Source organism: Manihot esculenta, chromosome 10 (genome assembly GCF_001659605.2).
Source record: "Manihot esculenta cultivar AM560-2 chromosome 10, M.esculenta_v8, whole genome shotgun sequence".
NCBI lineage: Eukaryota > Viridiplantae > Streptophyta > Magnoliopsida > Malpighiales > Euphorbiaceae > Manihot > Manihot esculenta.
The window spans coordinates 2,530,432-2,541,859 of NC_035170.2; the positions used below are offsets into that span (position 1 = coordinate 2,530,432).

The 11,428-nt window shown below is 28.1% G+C and overlaps 1 protein-coding gene across 3 annotated transcripts; it reads right to left on the reverse strand.

Moving 5' to 3' along the window:
- Positions 1-187: 187 nt before the first annotated feature.
- Positions 188-3,702, reverse strand: LOC110624923 (mannose-1-phosphate guanylyltransferase 1). Of its 3 annotated transcripts, none has more exons than XM_021770385.2 (5): positions 3,521-3,702; positions 1,909-2,040; positions 1,597-1,659; positions 1,249-1,488; positions 188-1,133 (listed from the first exon to the last, which is right to left on the reverse strand). In XM_021770385.2, exons 2-5 carry the CDS (start codon positions 2,017-2,019, stop codon positions 462-464), a joined length of 1,086 nt encoding a protein of 361 aa, XP_021626077.1. In that variant the 5' UTR covers positions 2,020-2,040; positions 3,521-3,702; the 3' UTR covers positions 188-461. The 3 variants fall into 3 exon arrangements, with proteins under 3 accessions (XP_021626077.1, XP_043817158.1, XP_043817159.1); XM_043961223.1 differs by lacking the exon at positions 3,521-3,702 and adding an exon at positions 2,640-2,968; XM_043961224.1 differs by lacking the exon at positions 3,521-3,702 and adding an exon at positions 2,205-2,499.
- Between the last annotated feature and the right edge of the window lie 7,726 nt (positions 3,703-11,428).

Consider the following 11,428-nt stretch of genomic DNA (forward strand, 5'->3'; position numbering starts at 1 on the left):
ATGATGATAAGACTAAGGCTGGCCTCCACTCAAACGGAAAAAAAACTGTGAAAGTTTGGAGATCACTTGAGAACAAAATTCATAATTTAAGCCACCGACACTTGATGAGAATCATATAACAAAGGTTGGAAAAAAAAATCCAAAAATATCCCACCAAACATCCAGAATCCTTATTTAACTGGCAGGATGAAACAAAGAATTTGCAATTGATAAATTACAGAAAAGCCTGAGAAACAGAAAATTTATTTCTATTTACATAGCTAAGTCACACTTCACACACCAAGATGAACTCTTACGCCATCGACAACAACAGAGACATTCAGAAGCTTGACTCACATCATTGGAACCTCCAGAAACTAACTTGTACACTTGTGTATGACAGAAAGGGAAGGAAAAAGAACCAAGTACATTACCATCTCCCTGCCTAAACATATTGTACACCCCATCTGGATTGCAATCCCTCACATTACTATCTCTGGCTTCAAAATGCTCGACTTGATCTCTTTGTGAGGCAAAACCACACCCCCATTGCTGTAAATTTCATCACAAACATGGACATCTTCTCCGAGGATCGTCATGTTTTCCACACGAGCCCATTGGCCAACAGTGGAGTGCCACCCTATGATGCTGCTGGATATGCAAGCATGCTTCTTGATGCGAACTCCACGCATCACAGTGCAGCGAGAGAGTCTAACTCCTGACTCAACAACACATCCCGGACCTATTGCAACATCAGGTCCAATCAAACATCCCTCTCCAATCTTGGCAGTCTCATCCACCAAAACATTTCCCACAACATGGGGGCCACTGGCTAATCTAGATGAGGATTTCTTTCGCAAAGAATCCAGGTAAAGTCTCAGGCCAGTAATGTAATCTCTCGGCTGTCCAATATCCATCCAAAAACCTGGAAGGACCATTGCATAGAGCTGTTTATCGGCTGCAATTTTAGGGAAGACCTCTTTCTCAATTGAGGTGGGTCTCAGTTCAATTCGGTCAAGAACAGATGGGTTCAGCAGATAAATTCCAGCATTTATTTTGTTTCCAACAAATATTTTAGGTTTCTCCACAAATCTCTCAACTTTCCCAGTGGATTCTTCCATAACCACCACACCGTATTTTGACGGCTCATCCACCTACAATGCAAGGACAAATGAGTAAAATCAATTGATTAAAATGTCTTATAGTATCAAAGTATTTCTGGGGAAGAATTTACCAAGTTATAAACTAATTAGCTAATGGAACTGTTACCTTGGTCACCATTATGGAAGCCTCTCCTCCATGGGCTTTGTGGAATTGTATCATTTCTTTGAGTGGGTACTCGCTGATGACATCACTGTTGAGAACAAAAAATGGTTCACCACAATCATCAATCAATTTGTCCCTAGCCAGAGCCAGAGGACCAGCAGTGCCGAGTGGCTCAGTCTCTTGAGAGCACGTGATCTTGATACCTAGCTTAGCCTCAAATTCCTTCAAGAAGTTCAACATCACCTGCAGAAAGACAGCAATATAAACTTCAGTTGAATCAAACCTCTTACCCATTAATTTAACTTGATGGTAAGGAAAGGGAAGGAGGGAAGTGAGAGATCGATTCTTTACCTCCGGTTGATAGTTAATAGCCAAAACCACTTCAGTCACTCCAATTTCCTTAAGTGCCTCAATCTGCAAGCAAGTCAAAGTCAAGCCATAAATTTTCCTTGATGTAATGTAATGCCCAGCAAAAGATCAAAAGTTTATATGAAAGACTTATAAAGATTCAACAAAAACATTTTGCCTCTCAATCATCAATCTCAAGGGAAATGGAAATAAGAAGAGCTAGGTAACCAAAAAGAAAGCATAATACATAAGAATGATGAATCTAATTAGAAACACATTACAATCTTTAAGAAACACAGCCAAGTAAATTTATACCTGATGCAAGATCATAGGTTTGTTGGCAAAATCAACAAGTGGTTTAGGCACACTGAGGGTCAATGGCCTCAACCGTGTCCCAAATCCTCCAACAAGAATGAGTGCCTTCATTGTGGATGCCTGATGCTTTTCCTGTTGAAAGGTCAGAAAATAAGCAGCAGTTTAAAAATACACAGCACAGTCCCATCTCTCTCTCATCACAATAAGAAGCAACAGATACTCTGTAATGACATTTATAGATCTAAAGAAACATAAGGAGGACTCATGAATTATCTCATGTGGCAAAGCTGTTAAACCTCGACTAGTATGTATGCAGATAAGCTTGATCCAAATTGACAAAAGGTAGGAAGAAGTAGACTTCATTATGAGAATTTGGAGATAAGACTGCAAATTTAAAATAAAGAGCAACGGCCATGGCACAAAATTCTAAACATACGTGGCATAGAATAAACCATAATGGTAAAAGAGTAATGCAAATCAGATGAAATGAATTAACCGGTGTTAGCAAACAAATTTGAGCTGCATAACTCAAGCTTCACGTAAATGACTACAGCTTTAAACTACTATAGCCTTCCTTTTTTTTTATTAAAAAAAAAGACCTCCTTTTTTATGATACCCAACTTAGTAAACACCTAGCCTAGGAGATAACTACAACTGCATACTCGGAAGATTAGAAGATTGCAACCTAAGGCTGAAATATTAAGAAGGGTCCATTCTACAAAGTAGCTGACCTAAGCTGAATTTCCAATGTGATATTAAGCAGTTATACTCATTTCGGTAATTTAACAAATTCTAGAAAAAGGGGAACAGAGAAAGAGAGGGAGGAGGTTGCAGCAACATGCTGACGTGCGCAAGTAACAACGAGAAGCGAAATTGCGCAGAGGTTTCCTATACGATACTTGAACAGAAACAGATGAAATAGCAAAAGATTCCCCGTGATCTAAAATTATGGAAGCCATAATGGATTTGTGTCTTCCACGAAAAGTACACTTCTAAAACACAGAAGAGAACAGAAATCCAGATAATTCTTCAACCGAATGAAAACAGATCTCCAACAAATCAATGGGCTACAATAATTTTTCCGAGATACCCAATTCTTACCGCTTAAGATCCAGCAAATGAAAGATGTTTACCTCTAATTTGGAGAATTGGGTAATAGGTAAAAATGAAATAGAATCCTGATTGGGTCGTAAAAGGCCAAAAAACTCCATGGAAGTGCACAGTAGAGAGTAAAAATGCACCAAATTGCACTGAAGCAACTAAACCGAAACAAATAGCTACAACATTAAGGGATCTAACAAAAAACTTCAAAAATTCTTACTAACTAATGACAAAATCCTCTGAAAAAAAAAAAGAAAAAACACATAAAATGACAATTAAAAACAAAGACAATAGAAAAATGAAAAGTAAAAAGTCAAGACACAGTTGCACGTTATCCACATTGCTGCATTTAGCTGAAGATCCAAATGAAACCAAAACAAACGACACCCTTCCACAGCTCGATAAAACATAATAGCTCAGTCAAAACCTTTATGTCAACCACAGATCCAATTAATACTCGCTGTTAGAACATTACCAGAAACAAGAGAACGCGAGATCAATAATTGATTACCTTAAAACCTTATTAGATCCAATCCAAAAATTCAAATCTAGTCTCAGAACCGGATCCTGAACTAGAATCCAGGAGATTCAGAAAGGCGGGAACTGAGCCGAACTCGGCGCTTTCCTTTGGAGAGGTGTACACAGGGCGTTGGTGGAGAGAAGGACGATGACGCGGCATTTATATAAAGTAGGAAGGATACCCGTCAACAGCCTTCAATTTGGCGGATTTAAAATAAAATATTAAATTTTAGGGAAAATTACTTTGTAATCCCTGAGGTTTAACGTAATTAACATTTCTGTCCCTCTATTTTGGCGACCCAACACTTAAGTCCCTCACTTTCTTTTCTGTCCAAATTCATAGTCCTTCCGTCCAAAATAGCCATTTGGAACACGTGAATTGACAAAATTAACCCTCTTCTTTTTCTTCTTCTTCTGCCTACCCAGCAACTTTTTCTTTAACTTCTTCTTCTTCTTCTTCTTTTTTCTTTTTTTTCTTCTTCTTCTTTTTTCTTCTTCTTTCTTCTTCTTCCTACCCAGCAACTTTTTCTTCTTCTTCTTCTTCTTCTTTCTTCTTCTTCTTCTTCTTCTTCTTCTTCTTCTTCTTCTTCTTCTTCTTCTTCTTCTTCTTCTTCTTCTTCTTCTTCCTACCCAATAACTTTTTCTTCTTCTTCTTCTTCTTCCTACCCAGCAAATTTTTCTTCTTCTTCTTCTTCCTACCCAGCAACTTTTTTTTTTCTTCTTCTTCTTCTTCTTCTTCTTCTTCTTCTTCTTCTTCTTCTTCTTCCTACCCAATAACTTTTTCTTCTTCTTCTTCTTCTTCCTACCCAACAAATTTTTCTTCTTCTTCTTCTTTTTCCTACCCAGCAACTTTTTCTTCTTCTTCTTCTTCCTACCCAGCAACTTCTTCTTCTTCTTCTTCTTCTTCTTCTTCTTCTTCTTCTTCTTCTTCTTCTTCTTCTTCTTCTTCTTCTTCTTCTTCTTGAATTTCACATTGAAAGAAGGGTATTTTTTTAAAAAAACATCACATCTCACTTTTGACTCTTTGACCAAATGGTTTAAATGGACGGAAGGACTACGAATTTGGACAGAAGAGAAAATGAGGGACTTAAGTGTTGGGTCGCCAAAATAGAGGGACAGAAGTGTTAATTACGTTAAATCTCAGGGATTAAAAAGTAATTTTTCCTAAATTTTATTTTGAAGTAAATTTCCTTTCTATTAATTAAAGTTATGGGGTAGTTTTTAAATTGATGGAAAATTTGGGACAGTTTCGTATTTTGGCAGATTTTAAGGACGAAGATAAAATAGTACGAATTTTTTGTTACTATATTGATGATAAGCACCATAGAATTTTTAAATTAAAATAAATGAATGAATTTGTTGTGTGTGTAATAATTTATAGATTTTTTTTATAAAAAATATAAATAAAATTTATATTTAGATTAGTGTATAATTAAATACGAATTTAAGTATTTTTAAATATTTAATTCGACCGAATTTTAATAGAATAAATTTAAATAATCATACTCAAATTTAGGGTGGATTTTAATTTAAAAAATGATATTTCTTGTGAGTTCCGTGTGTTTTATATATAAGAATGATTTTATATATAAGGTATTCACATTTCAAATTCGTTTATATAAATAATTAATTTAATATAAAAATGTATATTTTATAATAATATTTATAAATATTTATATATTTTTTATTTAAAAATAAAATTTTAAATATTTTTTAAAAAAATTAAATTTTTTAAATAAAAATTATTAATAAAAATATTTTTTATATAAATTATTAATTAAAATATATTTTATAATAATATTTATAAATATTTATATATTTTTTATTTAAAAATTAAAATTTAAATATTTATTAAAAAATATTAAATTTTTTAAATAAAAATTATTAATAAAAATAATTTTTATATAAATTATTAATTAAAATATATAAAATTAAATATATTGAAATTTTATTCGAATAATAATAATTAAATTTAAAATAAATTTAAATAATTTAAATTAATTTTTAATTGAATTTGAGTACTAATATAAATTACATTCAAATTTCGATCGTTTGAAGAATAAATTGAATTTGAATTCAGTAATTTAATTTTTTTACAATGTATAACTAATGTTTTACGAATTTCTTCAATTTGTTCATGAAATTTAAATTTTAACCCTTAATGTTCCTAACATTTTTATTTTTGGGTTATACTAAAGTTTATATATTAAAATTTTGAATCCGAAAAAATTTATAAAATCATAATCGATAAAATAAAAAGATTATTTTCTTGGTACCAAACAAAGTACGTATTTTTCTTTTTCTAATATTTTAATATTAAAAAATATCATTTACTTTAAAAATATAGCAGTAAATTTAATCTGTTCTGATTTATTTTAAAAAGATAGCAGTAAATTTAATCTGTTCTGATTCCTCTCACCGATTGTGAGTGGCTTTGTCTTTATTTTATTTTGCAGGTGCTGGCCTTTTTTATTGAGATTATTGTCTGGTTATCTTCTAATTTAATTTATTTATTATTTAATATTTAAAGTTCTTATTAGTTTGATTTAATTTCTCTATTTTGTTTTATTTTAATTTTAGATTGAATTTTAAACTTTGAATATTTTTTTATAACTCTCTCAGTATAGCCTTAGAGGTCTTGGATAAATACAATAGATGTGTATTGGTAAAAATAAAAAAAAATTTAGCACATAATAATATTTTATTTTAATATGAAATCTAAGATAATACAGTTATAATTCCTAAAATGAAACAAAAATGAGCAGAAGAAACAAAAATGAAAATAAAAAAGACTTCTTTAATTTTAAATTAATTTTAATATCCTAAAATTAAGCGTGAATTTTAATTGGTGGAGAGTAAGATGCTCTTTGATTTGATTGGACAGCCGACGTGTATCTACCTGTTTCTATAGTTAGCCGACAATACAAATTATATACCCTAGCATAAATCCGCACACATTGTAGAACTATGCCCAATTTGATATAAAATACCAAAAATTTTTATAATCATAATTTTTAATTTCAGATGATAAAGCTTAATTTTTTTTATTCAACAAAAAAAAAAGCTTAATTTTTAAAATTATTATTGTTGTAATTAATTTTAAAATAATTAATTTAATTTAATATAAAATTCTAAACATTTATATTTAATCACGAACTGTTATTAAAACTTTTAAATTTAGTTTAATCTTATAAAATTAAAATTTTAATTATAATTATGATTTTTTTTAAATAATAGTATAGACTTTTATATCAATTTAAACTAATTATTTTAAATTATAAATAAATTTAAAAGATATTACAAAAAGAAAAAACCAATTTCACTATAATAACGATGTATTTCGATAAATTATTTGTTTTATATTAATAAAATTAATTTTAACTGTAATTTTTATTTATTATAAAAAATTGAATAAATCATTTTTCATATTATAATAAAATAAATATAATAAATTTTAAATCAGTGCTATTAATTTATAATTTAAATATATAAAATAATATTTACTGCGGTTCCATTTTTGCCGTAGCGTTGTGTTAAACCTTTGATGAATTTACAGCATAGAACCATGGATTAGGGTAGGGTACCTTTATATTGTTTTATAAAAAAAAAAATTACTGATTCGTCTGGTAAAATTTATTAATTAATTTTTTATTTTAAAAAATATATTAAAATATTTTTAATATTTTAAAAAATTTATTAATTAATATTTTCATTAATTTTAATTATTAAGTGCATTATAATTTTAAAAATTCTATTAATTAGACTTCTAAATTTTTAAAAAAATTATTAATTAATTTTTTATATTAAGATTATTTTAATTTTTTATAATATTATTAAAATTAATAAAAAAAATTAATTAATAAATTTAAAATTAAAAAAATTAATTAGTAAATTTTATTAAGAAGTAAATAGTTAATTTTTCTTTAAAAAGAAGGAAAGAAATTAAGTAGAGTACCATATAAAGGTTTGTGCAAAGTCGATCCTCATTAGTTCCCGATCTCAAGGTACCGACACTCTGTTGATTTATTTTTTTCTCAATTTTTTATATAATTTTTTTATAAAAAAATTTTCTCTCATAATTTTTGGATAATTATAATTCCTTCTCCATATTAAAAAAATCATTGGTCAATAAATTTACATTTTAATCAAAACAGAAATAAAAAGAATTCTCAGTAAATTTATATTATATTTTAATTTTTAAATTACATTTTACTAATCCAATCTTATTCGATTAGCCATCTATTAATATATAGAGACACATACAACCTTTATAAGTAAAATTTCAGAGATTTATATAAACTGAAAATCATTCTCTGTTTTTTAAATTATATAAATTTATAATTTAAAAAACCAAAAAATAATGAAAGAACAACAAATTAGTAAGAGAAAGAGAAATGAAGAGGATTAAAAAGACATTAGAATTAGTATTAGAAAAGTTGTGGTGATGATTGATGAATTAATATAAACTTGATGTCTAATATATCAAAAAAATTTATATAATTTATTATAATTAATTTAAAATTAAGATTTAATTATAATTACAAATTTTAAAATCGGAAACCAGAAAGCAAGTAGAGACAGCTCATAAAAGCCATAGCGTGAGGTATAATATTGTTGCATGTCACATGCAAAATCCTTAAAAAAATGAAATAAGTTGACAGCCACCTCCTCCCCAGCCTTTCTCTTTTTTCGTCAAAGTCGGAATATATACAATGCCACAGGACCACGCAACTGAATCCGCGGGCTGCCCATGGCATGCACGGAATTTTAAGAAATGACACGTTGACCTAGTAGCTTAATTGGGCTGGAATTTACTATTTAAAATCCTCAAAAAGTTAGAAAAATTTATTATTTAACGTTTATGAAATATAAAGGACAATGTAAAAACTTGCCATGCAAATAATCTAACAATTGGCGGGGTTGACAAAGTTGGTTTAAGCTGGGTTGACAAAGTGTGAAGTCAGATCACTTGAGAACGTGTTAGGCTGATTTCAAGAACTAGCCAGAGGTGGAAACTTGGAGATTGGGAATTCTTTTTGTTTAATGTTATTATACCAAATTAGAATGTGAACTCGGTAATAATGGGTTGGCATGTATCCACTCAAAGTAACCATGCCTCCTTTTTGGATATCTACTCTACAACTTGTCAGTATACAAGTATATTCTAGCGGCCTAACTTATTGATTAAGAGTTGCAGCGTTCCATCTCGAGGTTTTGAGAGTGATCTGCCACTTTTTTCCCTTTCATACAATGCCCTGCTAAGAATTTTACATACTCATAAGTACGATAAAAAAAAATGCATATATTTGTGTTTTTTAGTAGGAATTTCATCAACAATATTGAGTTAGAAACGGTACTAACTAACTTTAAAAATTATTAAATCTCTAGAATATGGTGTAAAATACGATAATAAAATTGCTATAAATACTCTCAATAGCTCAAATAAAAAAATTTTTATTATTTCAAATTTACTCGGATTAATTTTTTCTGCTATATTTGCATCACACATTAAAATTTCAATCAATATTTTAGTGCAATCACCTATCAGCGTGAGATTCTTACTATTGAATGATGTTGCTGAGTCTGTTATCTCTAAGTTAGACTAATTTGTAGTTGATTTCTTGTTTACTAGAAAAAAAAAAAAGATAAAATTCTCTCTCCGAAATAGATGGCCATGATTCAGTTCAAACCATGAAATGGATCAAAATCGAATGGATCAAATTTGAAATCAGATTGGTTAAATAATTTCAGTTCACGAATCAAATCAAAACCTTTTTGGAAAAAGCCGGTTATAGACTCCCCTCGTCTGAACCAAAATCAAAATCGAATAGAAACTTTACGGTTTAAACAAAAAATCTAATCCGATTCCTATTAAATTTGAATGAATATTAAAAATATCCAACAAGAAGACACCACATGTCAAATTTGTCCCGTGGCTCCCGTGGTTAGACATACCGCCTGACTCTCTCTATGGGCTGCATGCAGCAGGCAGACCTGCAGCCTACCTTTAGGCTTACAGCCTAGGCGGCAGGACAAGGCTCAGGTAGCAAACGGTCAAAACTAGTTTTTGACTGTTTTATTTATTTTTTAAAATTAAATTTTCTTCTGTAAATTTTAACATTTTACTTTACTCAAAATCATCTAAAAAATCACTCAATTTTCAATTCAATTCTCTCAACTCTTAATTCTCAATTCTTTCAATATTTTCTTCAATTTTAAATTATTTCAATTCCCTCAATTTTTTTTTTATTTTTTCAAAAATTCTAGTTCTTCAATTTGATTTTTTTTATAATATGATAAATTTTAAAAATTTATAATGAGAGCAGATACATAACAACTTAAATATCAAATGAAGTTTTCTTATTATTTCAAAAAATATCAAATAAGTTTAAGCTGATTATTTTTTTAACATTCTTATTAGTGTTATTTTCATTTAAATTTAATGTTATTTTATTTATTTATTGAATTATGTATAAGATATACCACTTAATTAATAAAATTTAATTTTATGTAAATTTTTAATTTAAAAATTTTAAATCGAAATCAAACCAAAATCAAGTTGAACCATTTAGAATTTAGGCTAATCAAAACCGTGAAAATTTAAAACCAAAACCGTTTTAGAATCGAACCAAAATTAGACAGAAATAGTTAAAAAATTAAAACCGTTTCAAACTGTTTTAAATAGAATCGATTTCGATTCAATTTAAAAATTAAATCGAATATACTGGTTTCAAACCGAAACCGGCTTGAAATCCGCCCTTAGCCGTGTCTACTCCCAAATTCTAAAAGATGCATCATACTCAACTCGAGACCTCTGATTCTTTATGTCATCCCATTTTACTTTTGAGGATAAATGGTTCTTTATATATTTTTAATACGGATAGCAATTATAATTAAATTGAGTTTAGTATTAAAAATTAAAGTATCGAGTTTAAATTTTGTGAGTGGAAAAAATTTTACTTATAAAGTTCTTCTATTGAGTTTGATAACAACTAAACTCTAAATTAATCGAGATCGATATAATATCTGGATAATAAAAAATATTTCATTGAGAGACCTCTACTATTGAATCAGATAACAATTCGACTCTAAATTAATTGGGATAAATATGATATCTAGACACATAGGTGGGTTTAGTATAAAAAATTGTTATTAAATATAATTTAAATAGTATTAAAAAATAATTTAAAATTATAAATAAATTATGCTTGCTAGTAAATTATTTTAGTTTTAACTCCATTCCATTTGTACCTGAATCAAATTATATATATGTTAATAAAAAGTTGGATACCTCTTTTTGATTTAATCCTCTCTAATGAGCATAATTTTTTTTAATGCGAAATGGTTAGGGATGGGCATGAGCAGTATTTTCGAACCGAGAAAATTGGTGAAAATTTAATTTGAATTTGAATTTTTTATTTAGTTTGATTTTTATTTTTAAAAATTTTAATTATTTCAATTTAATTTGATTTTGATAAAAAAAAATAAAATTAAACTGATTAATAATAATATTATATTATTAATGATAATATAGGAATTTTACCATAATTAAAATTAAAATATTTTAATTAAATTTTAAAATATTAAAATTAAAATGTAAATAATAAAAAATTATTAAAAATTTAATCCATCAAATTAAATCAAACTGATTGAATTTAAATTAATTTTTATTTAAAATTAATTTAATTTAATTTTTATAAATATTAATATTTCACTTTGAATTCAATTTTAAGCTAAATCAACTAATATTGAAAGAAAATTACCGTTTACAAGGCTGGTCCATCTATATTTTAATGCCTGTATATAGGAGTTGATTATGCAATGGAAAATAAATACAACTGAACATATATTTCTGTTCCACAATAATTTCATTGTAGATTTTTTTAAAAAAATTATTTAT

Excerpts from the sequence above, each read along its gene's own strand:
- LOC110624923 (XM_021770385.2), bottom strand. The coding sequence starts at position 2,019 with ATGAAGGCACTCATTCTTGTTGGAGGATTTGGGACACGGTTGAGGCCA. Across the intron at positions 1,489-1,596 it reads CTATTAACTATCAACCGGAG|GTGATGTTGAACTTCTTGAA; the intron begins GTAAAGAATCGA and ends GTCTTTCTGCAG. Across the intron at positions 1,134-1,248 it reads CTTCCATAATGGTGACCAAG|GTGGATGAGCCGTCAAAATA; the intron begins GTAACAGTTCCA and ends CTTGCATTGTAG.